This window comes from Phacochoerus africanus, chromosome 2 (genome assembly GCF_016906955.1).
Source record: "Phacochoerus africanus isolate WHEZ1 chromosome 2, ROS_Pafr_v1, whole genome shotgun sequence".
Taxonomy (NCBI): Eukaryota; Metazoa; Chordata; class Mammalia; order Artiodactyla; family Suidae; genus Phacochoerus; species Phacochoerus africanus.
Genome location: NC_062545.1, coordinates 73209784 through 73234782, shown reverse-complemented (window position 1 = coordinate 73234782; position 24999 = coordinate 73209784). Strand labels below are relative to the sequence as shown.

At 41.1% G+C, this 24999-nt stretch overlaps 1 protein-coding gene across 1 annotated transcript in view; it reads left to right on the top strand.

The window, feature by feature from the left end:
- PDSS2 (decaprenyl diphosphate synthase subunit 2) overlaps positions 1-20583 on the top strand; it is a 259758-nt gene extending 239175 nt beyond the window's left edge. The window contains exon 8 of the mRNA XM_047761927.1: positions 19768-20583. Coding sequence (XP_047617883.1) covers positions 19768-19926 — 159 coding nt within the window. The 3' untranslated portion in view covers positions 19927-20583. The remainder of the gene's footprint in view (positions 1-19767) is intronic.
- The last annotated feature ends 4416 nt before the right edge of the window (positions 20584-24999 follow it).

Genomic DNA, 24999 nt, shown 5'->3' with positions numbered 1-24999 from the left:
CTTCAGGCAAAACATGGCACCTATGGTACGGCTTTCTACAATTTTAATTTTTTAACACTTTCAAAATGGCTGGCTTAAATATCTCCATCAGAGATACAGACTTTTTCTCGTTTCTTTTTAATAATTGCTTCAGTATACAGACATGAATAAATATCACTCGGTCAAACCCAGGCTCAGAGCCATGTGAGCCGGCCTCCTGCTCGTTCTTCCACAAGTGCTTGGGACTGGGCTTTACGTGGGCTTTGACAGTCATGCTAATTTTGACACAAAGACAATAAATGGTTTGCAGCAGCTTTCTTTGTATTCATCGCCAGTCTCTCCTGTGCAGTTCATATAATTTTCCCCATGACTTGGTACAAAAAAGAAAGTTGTTGTTTTTCATGTCTTCTTACTGAGGTTCATGCAAAGCACAAAGAGTTTGCTCAAGGTTAAGCCCTTGGTAAAGAAAGATTTTGCAGGAGTTCCAGTCGTGGTGCAGCTGAAACAAATCCGGCTACTCGCTCAGTGGGTCAAGGATCTGGCTCTGCCATGAGCTGTGGTGTAGGTTGCAGACGCAGCTTGGATCCTGCGTTGCTGTGGCTCTGGCGTAGGCCAATTGGACCCCTAGCCTGGGAACCTCCATATGCTGTGGGTGTGGCCCTAAAAAAAAAAAAAAACAAGAAAGATTTTGCAGGTGTTAATTCATCAGACGTCCAGGTATCCAGCTCTCAGTCAAATGTGAGAGAGTAGGTTTTTGGAGTGCCCTCTCTGCTGGAATTTGTTGACGGTCCAGAGTGGCGTGTTCCCTGGCTTTACACCCCCTGCCTCTCAGGCACAGTGTCTATTATAGGAGCTTCTCTTCCCTCCCCGCCCTCAAAAGGCCTTGCAAAATTTGTTTTATTATAAAACACATTTGCATAGGGTACACATTAAAATTCCCTTCAAAGCAGCAAACTGTGCTGTCCACAGACATTTGCATTTGCATGATCACATAGCATCACTTCCCTTTAAGGAGAAAAGAAGAGTCTTTCATGTCATCGTTCTCCTTTCCAAGGTTTGCCGTTTTTTCTCCTTTATTATCTGTGGATTGCTTCAGCCATTTTGCTGCATATTGAACCCAAAATTCTTTTTTGACCTTTGGGTATAAGAAATTTTCTGTAAGCATTATTGCCTTTTCTTTATTGACAAAGCCAGACTCTTTTTTTTTTTTTTAATCTCCTTTGGCAGACAGTTTTTGCCTGCTTGTTCTTTCCCATAACCCTGGCTAACTGGCTCTGAGAATTTTTCGCATTGGCACATTTAGAGACCAGATGTTGCTGTGTTTTCTCTTCCCTGTACCCCTTTCTTGGGCAGATGCTCCTTCTCCTACCTTGGGACTTTGCATTCGCTCCTTTGGTAAAGGAGTCCAAACAGCATCACTGTATGAACTCTCGTTTCCTCTAACCTCTTGAAGTTGTCTTAATGTTTAGGATTTCAGTTTTAATGATGATATGGAGAATATGTAGAAGTATTGACATTCCCCTCTCCTGTCTTTTTCCTCTAAGGACTTGTGGTCCAATTAGATGAGATGTCTATATTAGAATTTAAAGGGAAAAAAATCCGTATTCCTATCATGGCTCAGCAGAAACGAATCCAACTAGTATCCATGAGGATGGGGGTTCGATCCCTGGCCTCGCTCTGTGGGTTAGGGATCCAGTGTTGCCATGAGCTGTGGTTTAGGTCAAAGAGATGGCTTGGATCCCGTGTTGCTGTGGCATAGGCCAGTGGCTACAGCTCCGATTCTCGGAACCTCTGCATCCAACAGGTACGGCCCTAAAAAGCCCCCCAAAAAAAAAGGGAAAAAAGAAAAAAAATCCAAATACCATTATGTTATGGTTACAACTATGTAAAATTTTTTGTTTGTTTTTGTTGTTTTGTTTTGTTTTGTTTTTGTCTTTTTACTATTTCTTTGGGCCGCTCCCGCGGCATATGGAGGTTCCCAAGCTAGGGGTCGAATCGGAGCTGTAGCCACTGGCCTACGCCAGAGCCACAGCAACGCAGGATCCGAGCCGCGTCTGCAACCTACACCACAGCTCACGGCAACGCTGGATCGTTAACCCACTGAGCAAGGGCAGGGACCGAACCAGCAACCTCATGGTTCCTAGTCGGATTCGTTAACCACTGCACCACGACGGGAACTCCCCTAAAATTTTATATGCTTGGTAAAAACTGGATGACAGCTTATAAAAATGTAAATAAAGGCATTAAGGTAATTACATGCCTTATTAAATCACATTTTTTTTCACAGTTGGAAAGTGTGATTTTTTTTCTGAAAAAAAGATATATAGACTCTGTTTAAAAAGTGTGTGGACTCTTATTTAAATTGGAATTTTTCAAGATTATGACCTGACCTACTGACACTTGAAAAATAACTTGCCTGATTAGTGACCTAAAACTTAGTGACCAGAATTTAATTCTAGGGTCCTAAAGAATTGCTTGCTTCTATAGCAGTGGCAAGAATACACAGTTGGAAACTGATTTTTTTACACTAAATTTTTGTGCAGGGCCTCAAGTTGCAGTTTAGGTGCTGGGGAACATTTGAGGAAGAGGGAAACTTCCTGTGCTGAGCCACAGTTCAGGCACTGATCTGATGACCCACCCACAAGCCAGGACTGGGTGCTAGAAGATACTGCCAGAATGGTCATCTAAACATTTTTTCTATTTGGTTATTTTTATGGTTTTTTGGTGTTTTTTGTTGCATGGGGGGGGTGCCTGTGCAGCACGTGGAAGTTCCTAGGCTAGGGATCGAACCTGTGCCAAAGCAGTGACAATGCTGAGTCCTTAACCCCTAGGCTACCAAGGAATTACCCCACTGGATGTTTTAAATCCCCCAGTTCTTGTTTCCTTACGAATCAGATAAAACCGCAGTTCCTGTCTTGGCCCAGCAGAAACAAAACCCACCTAGGAACCAAGAGGTTGTGCATTCGATCCCTGGCTTCTCTCAGTGGGTTAAGGATCTGGCATTGCCGTGAGCTGTGGTGTAAGTTGACCAGTAGCTGTAGCTCCAATTAGACTCCTAGCCTGGGAACCTCCATATGCTTCGGGTACTGCCCTAAAAAAGACCAAAAAAAAAAAAGAATCAGATAAGATCAGTTATTTTTCTTTTGGAATTACATTTCAGAAAAGTGGTTCTTTTGTGTGGGTTTTTTTTTTTTTTCAGCAATAATAGGTAGATTTTGTTTAATCCTTTTTTCAAACAATTTACTAACGCCAGTTTTGCCAGTGATCAAAAAATAATCCTTGATCAATTTCTGCCCATAATAAAGCAAAGAAACTTTTGTACCATGGGAAACTTTTAATCAAAAAATAAATTTGGAATTCCCGTCGTGGCACAGCGGAAACAAAACCGACTAGGAACCATGAGGTTGTGGGTTCAATCCCTGGCCTTGCTCAGTAGGTTAACGATCCAACGTTGCCGTGAGCTGTGGTGTAGGTCGAAGACGAGGCTCAGTTCCCGAGTTGCTGTGGCTCTGGTGTAGGCTCACAGCAACAGCTCCGATTAGACCCCTAGCCTGGGAACCTCCATATGCTGCGGGAGCAGACCTGGAAAAGGCAAAAAGACACCCAAAAAAAGGCAAAAGACAATAAATAAATAAATAAATTTTAGGGAGTTTTTGTCATGGCTCAGCATGTTATGAACCTGACTAGTATCCATGAGGATGCAGGTTCAGTCCTTGGCTTTGCTCAGTGGGTTAAGGATCTGGCATTGCCATGAACTATGGTATAGGTTGTAGATGCAGCTCGGAGCCCGTGTTGCTGTGGTTGAGGCATAGGCCAGCAACTGCAGCTCCAATTCGAACCCTAGCCTGAGCACTTGGGTATGCTAAAAAGAAAAAGAAAGAAAGCAAATTCTAATCACACATGCAATAATATGCATCTTGAACCAGAGTTGTGCCTTATTGTGAGCCTGCAAGTCTTGCACAATTGACACCCTCTGGACATTCATTTATTCCCCATCATCACACTAGTGTTTTTCCTCTTTAAGTCTCTGAATGTATTATTTTGCATTTGTCCCCAGTGACTATCATCTTGCTTTGATGATCTGTTTCTCTAATTTCTTAATGTTATTTTAAAATTAGATTCTCGTTCTCTCAGGTGTTAACCAATCCCACACACCTCAATAGCATCAATAGATTTAATGATCATAATTTCTAGTTCCTTGTGGGCCATGAATAAAATTATTAACTGATATCACTGATAAGGTTCTTTATGACATTGTAAAATATGCCCCCCTCTCTGTTGTTTGCCCAAATACTGTTGATACTGTTTGCGTTCAGTCCTCTAGGCATTTGTAAGTCTTTTTTTATTTGTCTTCAAATCATATATTCCTAACTTGTATGTCTTTGGTGTCTAATTTTATCTATATAATATTAAATTATTAAGTTTATAACAGTAATATTTAGTGGGGCAGTCTCTCCCATTCTTTATGTTTATCATTTTGAATTACTGGGCCCTGAAAAATTACATGTCTACATAATGTCTGATATTTATCAAGAAGCTGAGGCAAACTTAGACTGTTGGTGAAGACCAGTTCTTAATTGTAGACCTGGAATCGTGTCTGGTTTTATACACCCTTTTACCCTGAGGGCCTAACACAGTTCCTGCCACATACTGGATACCCAGTACATATCTGTTGAATGAATGAATGACCCCAGGTGTGCCAAATATTTGTGCCTATATCCTTTTTTTTTTTTTTTTTTGAGATCTCAAGCAAGATTTATTGACCCTCAGAGTGGCCAGGAGCCCTGGACAAGAGGAACTCAGAACCCCCCTTATATTCCTTTTAATTCATAAGGCATATTTGACTCCATCTTCACTCCTTTTATTTCTCCCCTAGCATATTTTTAATCAAATGGTTGTTTCCTCAATGCCATGCACTCTCTGGGTTGAATCAAAGATTCAGTTGGGGTAACTTTTGCATGTTAGACTAGAAACTAAAGATGCCCACCAGGCCAATTCTGTGGGTAAATGCTCTGCACAGTGGGATAGCTGGATTCAATTATTGCTCCCAGTTTGTGGTATTAGGAGCCACCTGTGCACAGGGAGAGCCTGTATGACTTTATGTGGAGAGCTGAGCCTTCTGTCCCCACAGAGGAGCCTGCTTAGTCCATGGAAACAGTCTTAAGAAGATCTGAAGGGAATAGTGATGCTTTCCTTGTCACAAAAAAATCAATGGAGAGGCATGAGTTTTCCAAAACCATATATTTTCAGAGAATGAGAAGGGAGGCATCTCTGTGTCGATGTTGAATGTGGTTTTAGTAAATCAGAAGTCTTGTCGTTACCTTAGATTGAGATTTCCAGACTCATTCACTAATCCTACAGCCTGAATGAATTGAGGATTTTTGTGATTTCAAGATGTTTGATCTTTCAGAAAGCTGTAAATTGTTCAGTTGGTACATCCGAAGCCATTCCTTCACGTGTCCTAAGCAGTGTCCGCAGGCACTCCTCAGCCTCCCCACTGACCACATGAGACAGAATATTGATCCTGGATGTGCTTAGCCACCTTTCTCAAACAGCAAGGTGGCTGTGCCACCTCAGTTTCCAAAACAGAATTACTGAGGTAACAATCCCAGGACCTGTAGCATAGGCCAGTGGTGTGTAAGATGCTACTAACTAAAGATTATGAGTAAGTAGATTCTGCCTCCTTCCCCCAAGTCCTTGACCTTGCAGCTTGATGAAAGACCTTACCTTCTACCAGATCATAATAAAGCCAAAGATGTACCTCCAAAGACTGATTCATGCATGATACAATGGTGCCCCCTATGGAACTCTGGTCTAGATCTAAAGAAATTCTGCTACCTTTTCTCTTCATTCCTGACAAGATTTGTGAGCACCTGTTAGGAAGGGTTTAGGCCTTCTACATCCCGTGATCTCTGAAGATACATGCTATTATCATATGCATGTTTTTCAGTGTGTACACGCTGTTCAAGACATACAGGCATTCCCTCTGTGGTGCATCTTGGAAGTGCTGGAACACAGGTTCAGTCCCCTGCCCGGCAAGTGGATTAAGGATCCAGTGTTGCCACAGTTGCAGCTTATGTCACAACTATGGCTGGCATCAGATCCCTGGCTGGGGAATGCCATATGGGGCGGGGAGGCCAAAAAAGAAGAAAAAAAAAATTTTTTTTTTTTAAAAAGACATACATCAAGCACTTTAATCAAGTAGTTCTAACCAGTTCTTTCTCTGAATCCCTTCATTTTATGGAGAAGAAATTGCGATTGTGTAAGGTAACAATGTTCAAAAAGTCACTGTCTCATAGTCATGGTTCTACCTGGGTCTGCTGACTCCACACTGTATTCTTCACTGTCACACAGCTTGCCAAGGTGCTTTAGATATACTACAAAGAAGAAGGTAGGAGTTCCCTTCATGGCTCAGCAGTAACAAGTAACCATGAGGATGCGGGTTCAATCCTTGGCCTCGCTCAGTGGGTTAAGGATCCAGCGTTAGCAAGAGCTGTGGTATAGGTCACAGGTGCAGCTTGGATCCCACATTGCTGTGGCTATGGCGTAGGCTGATTCAACCCCTCGCCTGGAAACTTCCATATGCCATGGGTGAGGCCCTAAAAAGAGAAAAAAAAAAAGAGAGAGAGACTAGTTCCCACTGTGCTCAGCGGGTTAAGAATCCAATGGTAGCAGCTCGGGTTGCTGCAGAGATGCAGGTTTGATCCCTGGCCCAGCACCACAGGTTAAAGATCCAGCATTGCCACAGCTGCAGTGTAGGCCGACAGCTGCCGCTCAGATTCAGTCCCTGGCCTGGGAACTTCCATATGCTGCGGGTGCAGCCATTAGAAGAAAAAAGTCAGAATCTGCAGGCGGGCTCTGGTCTTATAAACATCCAGAAAATGGTATGCATTACTCTATAATCTAACATAGTTCTGGTCTTGGCAGTAGTGATTGTCTCGTAAGTGACTTGTGATTTATGTTTGCTAAACCAGTACAGTAATTATTGTGATTTTTTTTTAAGCTGGTAAGCATTCTTCAGTCTTTCAAGTTTTATAGATACAACCATTTAAAACAAGTTTTCATCACTGTTCTCTTGAGGAAGGCAAGGATTTATGTTAAACACCATAGCACCATAATGTCGAGCCCTCCTATATCTGGAAGAGTTGTTAATCCTGCAGATATCATTACACTTACATGGCTCAGAGGTAACATCTTCACCCTATATATCAATTCCTACATTTGCCCCCAGTTGGCTGCAAGCTGCCTGCAAGGCTCAGCTGAGGTATATATTTATTCATTGTCATTGCTCTCAGTAGATGTAGTTTTTTTGTTGCTTAAAGTGTGTTCTAGTCATAATGTGCTCTGAGCTCATCTTGGGTCAGGATGCAGGAATCTAGGCTTATGTGGTGGTGGTAGTGGTGGTGGTGATGGTGATAGAAGTAGTTTTGAAGTAAGTGATCCCCAGGTATCAGCAGGTGAAGAATTGGGACATGAGGAGAATTTAAGAAATGTATAAGATACAGACGCAAGTGAAATAATAGAAACACAAATTCACTCTTGTGCACAGTTTATGTATTCCTCAAATCACCCCCAGCACTATTTACCTCTGTCACGTGAATGCTCTTGTCCCACAGTGCTCTTTTTAATTAAATAACCAGCATGGCATTTGTCATGAGATTGCAGAGCTTACTATTTATTGATTCAGTCCTGAAAAAGCTAGGGGCTAGAGTGACTCATTGCTGCAGTCTATAACCTATATGTTTTGCTTATTAAATTTCTATTACAAAGTTTGCTAAAAAGCTTAATGGTCCCAGTTTTGCTTTTTGAATTTCAATCTGTAGAGTTAAGCTCCTCTTTGGAATATAGTACTAAAATTAAAAATTACCTTGGGGTTCCCTTGTGGTGCAGTGGGTTAAGGATGTGGCATTGTCAGTGCTATGGCGCTGGTTCAGTCCTGGGCCCAGAAACTTCCACATACCATGGATGTGGCCAAAAAAAATTTGAGTCAGAATATGGATAAAGCAATGATTATTTATAAATCATTAAATTTTTTTTGGAAGACGTGATAATCAAGAAGCAGTGATTGCTTTACCTATGGAATCAAGCCTCAGCTTAACATAATTTCATATTACTAACCTCAAATACCCAACCTATCAAGTGTTTTTTGTTTTTTAACTTTTTCTTTTTTTGGACACACCTGTAGCATAGGGAAGTTCCTGGGCCAGGGATCAAACCTGTGCCACAGCAGCTACCCAAGCCCCTGCAGTGACAATGCAGGATCCTTAATCCACTGAGCCGTAAGAGAACTCCCTTCAAGTGTTAAAGTTTATAAATTAACTTTTAAAATCTGAACTAAATTGTACGTTTGTTCCACCAGTTAGATTTTGAAATTAGGCGCATCTACTTATACCCTGAATTACAAGTTGACCTCTGTTTCTTAAGTAACAAGCACAACTTTCCCTGAATTCTGAGCCACAAAGTCAACGATTTAGGTCAGTTTTAAATATGCCAGAAAAAATGTTTTTAATTATATGAAAATATCTCTGAACTACACATCTTTATAATATATGCATACAGAATATATATTAAATGATAGGTATGTATGTTTAGAGATATTTATACATATAATATACGTATATATTCAGACACGATGATTGTATGAAATGAGTTGTTTGGCTATGTTCAGGTATTTGTGGATAGCAGTTCACAGCACAGCCTCATAAATGTACTTAGCTGAGAGGTTAAGCCTTAAAATCAGTTCTGAAATTTCACTCTCAACAGGAGGCCACACACCATCCAGACTGAGCCTGAAAGATTCACGTGAGGAGGAGAGGGCAAGAAAAATGAGACTTTACCTGTCTTTATCATGTTTTTTCCTTTTCTCTTTTGGGGGAATGGACTAAATTCTAAATGGTCAAGATGATTTGGAAATATGCTTTTCAAAACAAGCATGTTTCTAATTCACTAATAATCACGGGTTATAAATATTTAAAACACTTCCATGAATATATGTAATATAGTCTAGGGATGTCTGTAATTAAAGCCAGGTGCATTATGTAAACGTTATATGTAAGCTTTAAAATGAACCCCCATGCTGCCTTACTCTTCAAGCCTTGCATTAATGTAGCATTTTATTGATGTCAAAGTAATTTGACATGCATTATCTTCTTTGTTCCTCATAATAATTGCATATGGCATAAATATCATCGTTCCAATTACACAGGTCAGGTGGGCTTAGAGAAGTTGCTTTTGCCCAAAGTCACACATGTCCAGCTTCAGAGTTTCCCTACTAAAGTTTGCTTGCTGCCTCTCTATGATTATTGTTCATATTATTATGAAAGAGCAGAAATGAATTAGTCTTAGGAGGAGAACACTTCATCCTATTATACGATCTTTTTTAAAAGGTTCCTGTGTGGCTTCTTCTGAAGGATGCTGCCCCAAGGTGCTTGAAAGACCATCATGTCGAGAAATAAGTGGCATTTTGTCCCTCACGGAGCCCACCTCTCCTCTTAACCTCATCTCCATGGGCTTCTAGAACTTGGCAAGGGAAGAGGAGAGCAGTGTCACAAATGTCAGGTGTGTCCCGCAGTGTCACACAATTACACAGAATGATTTTAATTCTGCAAAACTATAAGCAGAACTTGTTGATAGTATCTTAAAGCTCAATACCAATCCATATTATAGAAATTTTATAGGCTCTTTTACAAAAAAAAATACTCTGATATTTTATTAAAGAAGAGTAAAAATGTTAAAGCATGGGATAAATTGTGCTTGATATTTTGAGCTCATTAACCCTTTATCCAGTGACTTAAATTAGTATGATAAACCCTGCAATTGTTTTTTTTTTTTAAATCATGAAAACGAAGAGTTCCCATCGTGGCTCATTGGAAATGAATCTGACTAGCATCCATGAGGACGCAGGTTCGATCCCCAGCCTTGCTCAGTGGGTTAAGGATCCAGCATTGCCATGAGCTGTGGTATAGGTCACAGATGTAGCTCGGATCCTGCTTTGCTGCTGCTGTGGAGTAAACCAGCAGCTAAAGCTCCAACTAGACCCCTAGCCTGGGAACTTCCATGTGCCCTGGTGTGGCCCTAAAAAAACAAAGAAAATTATGAAAACCACATGAGACAATGTCCTGTTGTTGTGTGATACCCCAAGTACCACTGCTGCAGTCAGAGTCTTAGGTTGAGATTTTTAGTGAAAATAAATTTTTATTATTACAAATTTTTTAAATACAAATATATTTGTTTTGTTTTGTAACTCAGTAGTCACATTCAGTGCCTTTTTGTTAAAACAAAAAAAAGTATGTCCAAAAGAACATACTTAATCATTCGAAGTATTTATGGCCTTCTTCTTAGCAGAAAATGTGGGCATTTTCCACCTTCAGTTCCTGTTGACATTTGTTCTACAGCCATATGGCAGGCATTTTTACTTGTGGTAGAAAAAAACATAAATGTTGTAATAGAAGTACATAATTAAGCTAATGATGGCTTCAGTTTTCTGTCATTTCTGTAAATACGATTTTATCCAAAGATACTTGATGTATTTTTTTTTTAATTTATGATGTGTATTTTAAAAGTTTGCACTTGTGCAAAGGACATTACTGACATAGGTATATGTTCTCTTCTCAAATAAATTCTAATGTTTTTCCAATTTATTTATTTTTGTCTTTTTAGGGCTTCACCCAAGGCATATGGAGCTTCCCAGGCTAGGGGTCTAATCGGAGCTACAACTGCCGGCCTGCGCCACAACCACAGCAATGCTGGATCCAAGCCACATCTGCAACCTACGCCACAGCTCACAGCAATGCCGGATCCTTAATCCATTGAGCAAGGTCAGGAATCGAACCCCCAACCTCATGGTTTCTAGTCAGGTTCATTTCTGCTGCACCACAGCGGGAATTCCTGTCTTTCCAATATATGTACATATACACACATATACACCTCATCGGGTATATAGAACAGAAGATTATATTATATATATATCTTCAATCCTTACAATAGCCCTATGAGGTAGGTACTATTATATGTATCTTATTTTATATATATCTATATATTATATATATATATATAATATATAGATACATTAGAACAGAGCTGGACACACATAAGTACTATATATGAGATTGTTGTTATTGCTATTTTCTTGTTGTCTTTGTTGTAATTGCTATTTTAATGTTGGAAAACATTACAGTTCTAATTGTGTCTTCACATGTGAATTCCTATGACTTAGGAAATAAGTAAAAATTCTCTTATTTCCACCCTCTTCCATTTTAGCCAGAATAAGATATTTAATTGAGGTCAGTGGATTAGGTAATTAAGATTAGTAGACTTTTTTTTCTATAGATTCTTTAAATAATTTTTTATTCTAAGTAAAAAGGAATTTTTTAATGTCATTTGTAATACATTTCACAGTTGATCGTATTAGAGAAAGGGTTTTTTTGTTTTGTTTTGTTTTGTTTGTCTTTTTGCCATTTCTTGGGCCACTCCCCAGGCATATGGAGTTTCCCACGCTAGGGGTCCAGTCGGAGCTGTAGCCACCAGCCTACGCCAGAGCCACAGCAATGCAGGATCCGAGCCACATCTGCAACCTACACCACAGCTCACGGCAACACCAGATCCTTAACTCATTGAGCGAGAGCAAGGCCAGGCATCGAACCCGCAACCTTATGGTTCCTAGTCGGATTCGTTGACCACTGAGCCATGACGGGAACTCCTAGAGAAAGGTTTAAATTGTTGTTTTTCCTCTGTACCAAGTCTTGCCACTCAGAAGCTGGCAAGACAATTCAGTTGAAGTGCTGTCAGCTGGACACTTGAAGTGGCATAGGACCTTGGAGCCAGCCTTGTCCCACCTGCCCCCGATATGGGGTCATCCAGTTGCCGAGGATTTTCAATACTAGAGTATTCACAGCTCATCAAAAAAAAAGTATTCGTTGTTAGACAACTCTGGTCATTTGAAAGCTCTTTCTTATTTGTGATTGAAATCTGCTTTCCAGAAACTTCACCTTGTTGCTCTTTGTTCTGTTTCCTGAAGCATATGGAACAGGACTGCTCCTTCTTCCATTAACTGCTTTGGAAATTTAAAGATGGGTTTAATATCCTCCTTTAATCCTTTCCTCCAGGATAACCATTCCTTAGATGATTGGATTCCATGTACCTCTTTATCCTAACACTGAACCTGATCTGTCTCGTCAAGTGTCACTCTTGAGACATAGCATCCAGGACTGAACATAGTTTTCTAAGCATGAGCTGACCATCAGCACTACAGAGAGACTGTTCCTGCCTGTCTTTTGGACATGTACACCTGTTTATACTGCCAAAATTTGTGTTTGCTTTTTTACTTTGTGTCTACATCAGTTTTGGCTTAGGTATAGAATGCGGTTATCAAAGATTCTCAGCATTTTTTAATGAATCACCGCCTAACTAAGGTTTAAAGTTTTGCAATTAGTTTTTAAAACCTAAATGCTCAACTCTTCAGCTACCCTGTTATGTTTCATCTGGTTAGCATCAATCTATTGGTCAACATGTCAAAATCGTTAAAATTGTGATGCTATCCATGTGTTAGCTTGCTTTCTTAGCTATGTGACGTCTGAAAATTACAATTTAATGTGCATTTCTTCTCCATCTTCATGTAAGCAATACAGCATATTGATAAGGGAAAGAAACCAAGTATTGCGTCTTACAGTGCAACGCTAGAGATCACTTTTGTGCTCAACATAAATCCACTACTAAACGTTTTCTAGGAATAGCTGTTTTATATATCTGAATCCATATTACCATATTCTAATACAGATCCCATTTCTCTGTTTTATCTATGAAAGACCAAGTTTCCAAAATCTGAATATACTCTATCTTTACTGTTTTTGGCACACCAAGAATTTGTCAACCATGAAACTCGAGTGTTAGCAGATGTTCCAAGGTTGAAGTCCAATATCATTACTGCATCTTACCTTTCTGCCAGCTTCATAATCTCTATTAAGGAAGTGTGGTCCACTTCTACCACTTGGTTGGGAGGTATATGGTCTCTTCCCATAGCAGTATGGCTTCCATGTGTTTCCTTTTACCCTTATCTAGCTGTTTTCAACCATTAAAAGACAAAACAAAACAAAAAGCTTTAACATAGTTTTTTCATACTTCCTTACTCTCTATTGTACAATTTCTTCAGATCAAGTTCTACCCCAAGTTCCAGATGAGTTTTAGCATCCCTGTTCTCTCTAAGCACTCCATCTGGTTGGGTAAAAGAAAACTCCAAATCTTTTCCAGTGCTAGAGTGGAAGAGCTCTGCAAGTGCAGAGATGAAACCCAGGCTCTTTCTCAAGTTTGCTGTTGATTCTTGTGCACATCACATAGCATCTCTCATTACAATCCCTTCTGCAAAATGAGGGGAGAAGAGGAGATGGCGTTTGAGGTTTCTTCTTGGTCTAAAGTCTTCCTCTGGTTTTATTAGCGAGAAATGGCTGCTGCCTCCACTTCTCAGTGTTGCATAGATGCCGTGGCAGGGGCTTGCCTTTAATATTTTGCGCCAAATAGTTTTCAGAGACATACAATGATTTCTCAAAAGGGTGTCATAGAAGCAACATTTCTCACTGAAAAGGTGTTTAATAACACCTTTTAATAAATGTTAAATAATAATGCACTTAACTTTAAGTACTTTGCATCCTTTTCTCTCTGTGTTAATATCTTTAATTGGATCCTCTAGCAGGGGATTTGGACTTAATTTATTTCAGGTGATGCCACACTTATGCAATTATTCAGTTGACTTAATTAGAGATTTAATTGTATTATTGCCCTAAAGTGCTATATCAGGGAAATGAAACACAGACTGATAATTCACCTTTTTGTATTTTTTAAATCTGTCCTACAGCTAAAGTATTTTTCAGGCCATAAAGGCCAGAGTGGGGCATACTAGCATTTCTAGTCATATCCTAATAGGGAAATTCTATCTATGAGTAAGTTAGGAATTTGCCCAGTCAAAATGTAGGTGAAAGTAAAAATAGAATTTTTTTTTTTAATTGTGGTCTTTTCTCTTGCAGCTTTTAGAACCAAGGTCATGGGTCTAATCCCTCAGTGATCCATTCAACCTTCTCTGTTTCTACAGCCCTATGACCAGCCCTCTAATAGATGGTCTTGGGAGGAAGCAACTGTGGTTCTCACTGCATCTCCAACCCCTGCTTTATACCTGTGCCACATAGGTGCACAATAAATTCTCACCAAATTTAATTTGGTCATCACAGAGACAACCCATTGGAAGTGTGGTTAAAAAAGTATAAACCCAACACAACAATTTTATTTTATCTTTTTTATGATTTTTATTTTTTCCATTATAGCTGGTTTACAGTCTTCTGTCAATTTTCTACTGTACAGAAAAGTGACCCAGTCACACATACATATAGACATTCTTTTTCTCACATTACCATGCTTCATCATAAGTGACTATAGTTCCCAGTACTATACAGCAGGATCTCATTGCTTATCCATTCCAAAGGCAATAGTTTGCATCTATTAACCCCAGATTCCCAATCCATCCCACTCCCTCCCCATCCCCCTTGGCAACCACAAGTCTGTTCTCCAAGTCCATGAGTTTCTTCTCTGTGGAAAAGTTCATTTGAGCACTATATTAGATTCCAGATATAAGTGATATCAGATGGTATTTGTCTTTCTCTTGCTGACTGACTTCACTTCATATGAGAGTCTCTAGTTTCATCTATGTTGCTGCAAATGGCATGATTTTGTTCTTTTTTATGGCTGAGTAGTATTCCATTGTGTATATATACCACATCTTCTTAATCCATTCATGTGTCGATGGACATTTAGGTTGTTTCCATGTCTTGGCTATTGTGAATAGTGCTGCAGTGAACATGCAGGAGCATGTGTCTTTTTCAAGGAAAAATTCTGTCTGGATATATGCTCAAGAGTGGGATTGCTGGGTCATGTGCTACTTCTATATATAGTTTTGTGAGGCACCTCCATATTGTTTTCCATAGTGGTTGTACCAATTTACATGCCCACCAACAGTGTAGGAGGGTTCCCTTTTCTCCACACCCTCTCCAGCATTTGTTATTTGTGGACTTCTTAATGATGGCCATTCTGACTGGTGTGAGGTGGTACCTCATAGTAGTTTTGATTTGCATTTCTGTAATAATCAGTGATGTTGAGCATTTTTTCAGCAACATAACAATTTTAAAATACATTGGAATTCCCATCCTGGCTCAATGGTTAATGAATCTGACTAGGAACCATGAGGTTGCGGGTTCCATCCCTGGCCTTGCTCAGTGGGTTAAGGATCTGGCATTGCTGTGAACTGTGGTGTAGGTCGCAGACTCGGCTCAGATCTGGCGTTCCTGTGGCTCTGGTATAGGCCAGTGGCTACAGCTCCTATTAGACCCCTAGCCTGGGAACCTCTATATGCTGCGGGTGCATAAGACAAAAGACAAAAAGACAAAAAAAATTAAAAATAAAATACATTATCTCAAAATACATGCCCTAGTGACTAAGTTTCTCCCAAATCTGACTAATCATTTTAATGACACAAGATATAAATGGCACTTTTTTAGGCCTTATTGATTCCATTTCTAGGAATGAGTCCTGGGCATCTGATGTTAAAGCTCCCCAGATGAATCTTATGATAAGCCAAGTTTAGAGGCTCCAGCTTAATGTGTTTTTTGTCACATTTATTTACAAAGAACAAGATTGCTATTTTTTTGGATAAAGTCATGGCCTATTCTTTTTTTTTTTTTTTTCCTTTTTATGGCCACATTTGTGGCATAGGGAAGTTCCTGGGCCAGGGGTTGAATTGGCCTACACCACAGCCACGGTAATGCCAGATCCTTAACCCACCTAGGTTGGCCAGGGGTAGAATCTGCATCCTCACAGAGACAGCGTTGGGTCCTTAACCCACTGAGCCACAGCAGGAACTCCTGGCCTATTCTAACTTAGAGTAAACATGAGTTTCATTTATGTTCTATGTATTATATGTAAAAAATTTCCTTTGAGCCAGTAGTTTAAGTATAGTTAGTAGAAATGTATACAGAGGCCTTTGGTAGCAGAGGCCTGTGAGGAATAATACCTTCCATGAAGGATTAGATTACTGAGTCCTGAAATGGGCATTTTACATGTGGAAGCTATTGGGCTCTGGGAATGCAAAGTCTGTGAGCCACCTCTGTGAAGAGCATATCGGAGTGTGAACTAAAGAACCATAGTCACTGGGAGAGAGAAATGAACTCTTTTAGGGCTCGAGTAATGTTAGTGATGTCCTCCTAGGTACTCTTTTACCCTAACCTGAATCACCCTTTATTGTAGAGTTAAATACTGTATAAGTCACTATCAGATATTAAGTTGAGCCTGGCTGAATAAAGTTTATAGAGTAACAAACTAGGCATGGCCATCAGAGAAATGAATAACGTAGAACATTGTTCAACATAGTCTTTTTGAAATAGCAGTATCATAGGGGGAGAAGTTCATCACATTACTGAATGCAGTGTGTGAATCAGGATTCATTTGGGGTTTCTTGGGGGGGAAAGCTGAAAAAACAAACCTTTGGGTGCCAGTTGGGGAAGTGTGCATGTGGACTCGATATTAGATAATGGGAGAGTATTACTGTTAACTTTCCTAGCCATGATAATAGGATTCTTGTCATGTAGCAGAATGTTCTTATGTTAGGAGATGTATGTCAAAACAAGGATAAAGAATCCTACAGCCTGTTGTGTGTCCAAGCCAAGTCCTACCAGCCCAGAGCCTGTTGTTAAATATTCTGGACTTTTGTGATTCCATAACCCTTGGTAGCTTGAAATCAGCCATGATGTGAGCATTCATACCACAAAAATCTGCAAATGCTGCAAGTAGGGATTTTTTTTTTCCCTCCTCCAGAGAGCTAATTTACCAGCTTACCACTGCTAACAGCTTACTTTGAAATGATTCAGAAAACACACACATACAAATAGATAGAACATAGAGAGCAAAATATTAACAGCTGTTGAATTTAGATAGAGGATATGTGTTCTTTAATTGTCTAGTCCAGGAGTCAACAGACTTTTCCTATAAAGGCCGAAATGTAAGTATTTTAGGCACTGCAGCCCATATGGTCTCTGTGGTAGCGACTTGCTCTGCCATTACAGCCTAGAAGCAACAATAGACAATAGTTGTGAATGGGCATGGTTATGTTCCAATAAAACTCTATTTATAAGAAAGGTGGGGTGTGTGTGCCAGATTTGGCCTGAGGCCGTAGTTTGCCAATTCCTGTGCTAGTCTTTCAGCTTTCTTATACTTTTAAAATATTTGATAATAAAAAAAAATTATTTAGTAAAGTTCTTAGGAGTTCCCATAGTGGCTCGGTGGAAACGAATCCGACTAGTATCCGTGAGGTTGCAGGTTTGATCCCTGGCCTTGCTCAGTGGGTTAAGGAACCGGCATTGCTATGGCTGTGGTATACCCTGGAGGCTACCGCTCCAATTAGACCCCTGACTTGGGAACCTGCATATGCCTCGGATTCGGCCCTAAAAACCAAAATAAAATAAAATAAAATGAAGTTCTGAAGTTTGTTTCCAGAACCCTCCTGGATCCTCTAACATCTACTCCTGCAAAGTGTATCACACAGATCTGTTTCCACTCACTCTAGTCTTCTCTGTGCCTTTACTCAGTTATTTGTACTTTGCTTAACTACCTGAACACCACAACTACTTACTAACATCCTCAAGACGGGCCTCAAATCCCACTTACTCTGTAAGGCCATCTTTTTGTTTGGTTAATCTTTGTTTTGTTTTTTGGCCATGCCCACGGCATGTGGAAGTTCCTGGGCCAGGGAACGGCCTGAGCCACAGCAGTGACAATGGGTCCTCAACACCTAGGCCACCAGGAACTCCTATAAGGCCTTCTTGAATCTCTTCTAATCAAATTTGCTCTCATTTCTCTGATGATCTGTAGTCCTAAATTTGTGCCTTGATTTTGCTGCTGTTCACAGTATACCCTTTATTAGTTCCTAACCCAGAAAGCAGAGAAGGGTCATTGTATTCTTTACACATAATAGGGGCTCAATTAATATTTATAAGTTGAAATCCAGTTGTTCAGATATCCACATGCCTGCAGACATTAACATAGGAGTCCTGAAGTCCAGAATAGATAATTTGGCCTGTCTAATTTAGATTTGGAAGAATTAAAGATAATGGAAATAGGAGACATTCTTTCTTTCTCTCTCTCTCTCTCTCTCTTTTTTTTGTCTTTTGTCTTTTGTCTTTTGTTGTTGTTGTTGTTGCTATTTCTTGCGCCGCTCCCGCGGCATATGGAGGTTCCCAGGCTAGGGGTCTAATCAGAGCTGCAACTGCTGGCCTACACCAGAGCCACAGCAATGCCAGATCCAAGCCACGTCTGCGACCTACACCACAGCTCTCGGCAACACTGGATCCTTAACCCACTGAATGAGGCCAGGGATCGAACCCACAACCTCATGGTTCCTAGTCGGATTTGTTGCCATTGCGCCATGACGGGAACTCCCTTGGATTTTTATTTCTTAAGGCTCTTAGAAGCAGTGCAGGGAGTTAAGCAAGATCACATTTGCATCTTATACAAATCTCCTTGGCACCGTGGCAGGGGCAAAGAACTGGTGGTGGGAAGACTCTTTAGGAGGTGACTGCAAAAAAACAGCCCACTCAAGGGACGATGATAGCCTAAACTAATGTAGTGGCATGAGCGCGAAGAGCAGAGGATAATTTGAGAGCCCTAGATGAGAGAGAATGGCTAGAACTTGGTATGTCCATCAAGATGGTCACAGACAACCTCACAATCTCTTCAAACAACAGATGCATTTCTTGCCCACACGACACATCCTGTGCATGTTGGAGAAGCACCGTGGTGCCCACTGTGGTCACTCTGGGATCCAGCCTGAGGAGCTTCTCTGAGGTGACTGGTTGATATACCAGAGGAAAAGCTCTGGAGGGACTCACCTGGACTGTTAACTGCTACAGCCTAGAAGTGACACACACATTTCACATCTCATGGCCTAGAACTTGTCACTGGGTCCCACAGACGTGTGGAGGCCAGAAAGTTCAGTCACGGGTGAGCAACTCTGGTCCTGCCATGGTGCCTGACTGGATGAAGGAGGACTCCCTGGTCTCTGATTTAGGGAGGGAGGCAGGTATTGGAGGTTCTCACTGAGAAAGAGGAGGGGAAGTGGGCAGGCCAAATCCTTATAAATCTTTTTCGGCTCTAAAGTGTAATGTTGTAGTGCTCCTTTCCAGTCGTCAAGGAGAAGCATTGGAAATCAACTCCATTTGTGGGCAAGAGTTGACTTTATTCTTTACAAAGGGTGTTTTAATTCATGCTTCCCAAAGTCTTAAAGTTTTAATAATGCAGTGTTCTGATCTAATATGTTTCTTTCTTGAATGTCCATATGGACTATTGTGTCAACATACGGTGGAAAAATATTAATTACTGACTAGGATGTGAGTGAAGTCTTCCTCACTTAATATCAGGCTGCGGAATTCGAAATGCCAGACTCGTGAATGCCCTCCGCGTTCATCACCACCAACCCCAGCAGGGCCCACTTGAAGCCATCAAGGGGCGGGCGTTGAGGAGGAGGTGTAATTAGGCTGATTGGAGCCCATTGTGCAGCTCTGGAAGGCCGACACCTAGCAGCCTTAGGGAATGTTAGTGCCTCAAAATCATTGGGGAATGACGTCCTCTTTAACCTCAAAAGAAGGCAGCAGAAATAGTGAATCTACAGTTTCTCCTCATCTTTGTTCTCCACCCTCCCTCCCCAACTTAATTGGGGATACCTTAAAAACTGACTTTTATTGTGCATTTGTTTCTTAACAGTTGCGAGAAACAATCAAAGCTGGCAAAGGTGTGACTTCAGCTATTGACCTGTGTCGTTACCATGGAAACAAAGCACTGGAGGCCCTGGAGAGCTTTCCTCCCTCGGAGGCCAGAACTGCTTTAGAAAACATTGTGTTTGCTGTGACCAGATTTTCGTGACACCAAATTAAAAAGACACCGTTGTTTGTTAGCTGAAAAAAACGGGGAATGAGGTGATCGGGGAAAGCTTTTGTGAGGCAATATCTAAATGTGTTAATGATTTTAACAATGTATACTTTTTTTGTCCTTTTTATCACACTGCTAAATGAATACTGCCTTCTTTTTGGAACTACTGCAAACAAAATCAGAAGAAAAAAAGGTCAAGCAGTTTTCAGTTGTCACGCCAGAAGCACACTTGAGGCTGCAGTAGCAGAAATAATTAATGAGATTCGCTCCTGTGACCTCAGCAAATGGACAGGAAATAAGTCCTTATTGATTGGACCGAGCCAGGGATGGCGCCAGGGCGGTGGCCTGTGGTTTTCCTTCTAGAGAGGACAGAGCAAGCTGGAAGCTGCAGGTGTCAAGAGAAACACTGTCAATGCCAAGCAGGGAGAACCATCAAATCAAAAACCAGTGACCAATTTGTCAGAACAGAGGGTAGTTTAATGATGAAAAAAACATGCTTTGTCTTCTTGCAATTATGTCTTTGTATTTATAGACACAGTATGAATATACTTTGTGCTTTTTGATTTTTGTAAGCTTGGGGGGGGGAGGAAATTGCTGAAAAAATAATGCCAGGTATTTGAAGTAGGAGATTAAAATGTTATCTAATGTTAACTTGGTTGTAGTAGGAATTGCCTGTTTTTCTTTCGAGAAGACCAAAGATTTTTCAGATACATTTCAAAGAACCAAACTTTTTCTTTTTAAAGCTGAACAGGGTGCTTTTTTTTTTTTTTTTAACAAGGAAATGTATTCATTTGTAATACTTGATGTAGAGAATACCATTAATTTTTACAAGTGCCAGATATATAATTGTTGTACTGGGGGATTCATTGGTGATTTTTTTTTAACCTCAGAATGTCAAATTTTGATCTTGAACCACAGACATCCAATTATAGAAGGAATATAAGCAATCTCACTGGCCTGCAATCAGACACTGTCTCTGTGTGGTTCATAGGAGATGATTTTTGCGGTTTGCATGCATGTAATATGAGAACACCTTTGACAAGAAGGCTGAGTTTACATAAATGATCTAGATTGAGACTCAGCTACCTTTCTTCCTTGTGTGGTGTAATTACAGCCCTATCTGGAGACAGCGAACACAGCAAACAGATTTTATTACCTAGTTCGCTCAAACATTAGGTGAAGTCATTTTAGTTAAATTCCTTCCCTGAAAGTTACAAAACCGTTTTTATCAGGACCCAGCATGTGGCATACAATGAAGAGAAAATGTAAGCCACAGAGGTGAAGGTATTATATTATGTGATATTTTTAAGCACACTTGAAATGTTGTAACTGTACAGTTTATGCTGCTACAATTCGAAGGCCTATATATTTAGCTAAAGAGAACATACCACTCTTGTGTTCGAAGTGTCTTTTCTCACAGAAATTGGCTTAATTAGTAACTATGGTTAGATGCTTCAGATCAGACTAGGTTTTAATCATTAACCTCCACAATGAAGGAGTCATGCTTTGTGTTCTCAGTTCAGGAACTGAAACAGGCGATGGGTTTTATTAAGCAGATGGTCAGATACTGTAGGCCATAAGGCAGGACTCTAGGGCTCCTCTAATTCTGCTTTAGCAGCTAGTTTGCTGTGTGACCTTGAGCTTGGCACTTCCCTCTGAGCCTCACTTTCCTCATCTGTAAAATAAGGTTGAACAAGAAAATATGGGAGTTCCCATCCTGGCTCAACAGAAATGAACCTGATTAGCATCCATGTGTATACAGGTTCGATCCCTGGCCTTGCTCAGTGGGTTAAGGATCCAGCGTTGCCGTGAGCTATGGTGTAGGTCGCAGGTGCAGCTCAGATCCCGAGTTGCTGTGGCTCTGGTGTAGGCTGACATCTACAACTCCGATTAGAGCTCTAGCCTGGGAACCTCCATATGCCATGCGTGTGGCCCTAAAAAGACCAAGAAAGAAAGAAAACATATGGACTCCCTTCCAGCTTTATTTTCTAAAAATTTACCCTATCTGACTTTATAGATAACAAAGATGCTGTGTGAGATTCAGGAAGGAAGGAAAGTGAAACCCAAAGAGGGACAATGATGGAATGCATGAGGCTTAATGGCAGACATCTTGGCAAGTGTGCCTCTCAGGTGACCTGAAGAATTCCCAGCTCTCCTTCATTTGAGTCGTAAGCCTGGACTCTGCTTCAGCACCTGCCTTTCTGCTTTACTTTAGGACTTTTCCTACCTCCCTTTCATCTTTCCAGCTGCCTTCCAGTCTATTCCCTCTCATTTGCCTTCCCTTCGCCTCCCAGTGCCCACCCTCACTGCTGAGTGAAAGCTCTGCTTTTGTTAAACCTAATACATTGGCTAGTTCACTCTAAAGTGTAAGGCTATTAAATGGAGTCTTCTCCATGCCCCTTCTTAAGGGATATTTGTTTATTAATTCATATTAAGCCCCAGTCTCTAAGAAGAAAGTTGGGGCAGTAAGACCTGCCTAAGTACACTTTTCGGCCTACTGCCTGGGTGCTGCCAGGGAAGGTCTTGACAAGGCAGAGCTAGTGATCTCAGAGTGTCTCCTCCTTCACCCCCACTGCATCACCCCCATCCCTAGATTCTTGCTAGAGGGAAGAATGCATTCATTAGCCATTGTCCTGCTCCCCCCCACACCTCCAAAGCTCTCTCACTTCAGGCCCGGAGCCCACCTGCACCTGCCTTCCTCCCTGTGCCTCTTGTCTTCAAGTGTGATAAAACCTGCTTTACTGAGGCCCCCAGGTGTGTGCCAGGCATTCTGCTATGGGCCTTAATAACACTGACTTGTTCGAATCCCACAACCACTCTCTGGGTGAAGACTTATCCCCTGTTTATCGATGCAGAAGCCAGCAGAGGGGAACACCTCTGGCTGGCTGGCTTGCCCTCACACTCCACCCCACTCCACCCCTTTAAAGTCTTTCCACAGAGTGCCTCTTTCTTCCTTTGCTTCTCTTTCCAAACAAGACTCTGCTCCCAATCTTGAGCATCCAGCCTTCAGTCTCCTTCATGTCCCTATTCTCTAGTCTTGCATCTTCTCTGCTGGCTATGAACGTGCTTAATTCTCCCCAAAATGAAACGCATCACTTCCCCTGTTCATACTTCCACCTCCACTTTTTTTCCTCCCATTATGAGCAGCACATGTCCTTAGGGGCTACCAACTCCTTAGCCTCTGTAATGAATTGGTCACTCACTGCCAGGTCCCCACCATCTAGACCAGCACCAGCACTTTAGACAAAGAATGCTTGTCCACAGATGTCTCAGGTCTCCCTGCTCGGCTCCACCGAGATGCCTTCTTTACGTTCCCAGATGACAGCCTCACCGTGGAATGGGCCGGCCATACGTACCCTGCATGCAGACTTGCCTGCAGCATCTCTTGGTGTTCATTGCAGCTTTCCCCTCCAGCCCTCAGAGCCTGTGATCCCCCAGTCCTCAGAGCCTGTTGTTACTCTTCCCCTCTTCTCCAACTACCCTTCCTCTTAGTCTTACCCCTTCAGACATTCTTTTCTAAACATTTATATTCCCCCAGAAACTACAAAGCAGTTTCTTTCCCCATTAAGTCATCTTCTTTTTCTAGGGCCACACTCACGGCATATGGAGGTTCCCAGGCTAGGGGTCTAATCGAAGCTATAGCTGCTGACCTACGCCAGGGCCACAGCGATGCCAGATCTGAGCCATGTCTGTGACCTACACCACAGCTCATGGCAACACTGGATCCTTAACCCACTGAGGAAGGCCAGGGATCGAACCCGCAACTTCATGGTTCCTAGTTGGATTTGTTAACCACTGAGCCACGACGGGAACTCCAAGTCATCTTCTGTTAAATTCCCCAACTTAGAATAACTTATTGGGAGTTCCTGCTGTGGTTCAGTGGGTTAAGAACCCAGCTAGTATCCATGAGGATGCAGGTTCAATCCCTGGCCTCGCTCAGTGGGTTAAGGATCCCGTGTCACGTGGCTGTGGTGTAGGCTGGCAGCTACAGCTCTGATCTGACTTCCACCCTGGGAACTTCCATGTGCCCCAGGTGCAGCCCTAAAAAGGGAAAAGAAAAAAAAAGAAGAAGAATAACTGTTACTAAAAAGCAATGCCAATTAGGTTTTGATTGATTAGATAGTGGATTATTTGCCATGTACTATTAGTTACTTAATGACTATCATTAAACTTTGTTGTAAGTTTTATTTGATGATAACACTAAATCCTGTTCATGTTTTCTTGTTCATAAAATGTGGTTACCTAGTCACCTAAAAATAAATTATCAGTGATTGTTTGCCTGGTCTGGGTCTCATTCTGTAATGTTTGAGACTTTCTCTTACCTATGCCAATATTATTGCTGTGGCCCAGAATGCAGGTGACACCTTAAACTTGGGGTACAAGACATATACATTAATGCAAAATGCTCCCAAAAAGATGTAGCCTTTTTTAAGGGCTAGTAACCACAGCGCAATGAACTCAGGTGACCAGAAAGTAATCTGAATAATCTGTCACCTGAGTGAATAATTTGTGATGGTCTTTTGAAACCTGACAAGTTGCTGTAACATGGATCTCTGTGGGCAAGCAGGTGTGGGGGAATTGTGTTTAATCAACAAAATTGCTGCTAAAGGTACTGCTTTTTCTTTCTCTCTTTTTTAAGACTCTAATCAGCAGGTTCATTACTGATAAGGAGTCCCTTCCTAGAGTTCTTAGTTTCAGGAAGATTCTTTCCTGCCCCTTCATTTGTCTTCCCACTTTGAAATCCTGCTGTTAAGATCTCACCTTTCTGATGAAGCTCCAGGAATTCTATCTTTAGTATCTGTAAGGACTGCCTCTCAATCTGGAGAAGGCATGCCACACCTTTGCTGAAACTCAAAAAGGCAGAGATGGGTTGGGGTGATTTTTTAATGTATTTAAGTGTGAGGACACAATTGTCATTCCATTATTATTAATAGTTTCTGTTGTTAATCACCTTTTCGTAATAACAAAGTTATTTGCACTTTCTTTTAAAAACACAAAGCAATCTAACGAGATAATCATTTACTTCTTTCTCCGGTTCCTTCCTTCACTCCTAATCCCTTCTCAAAT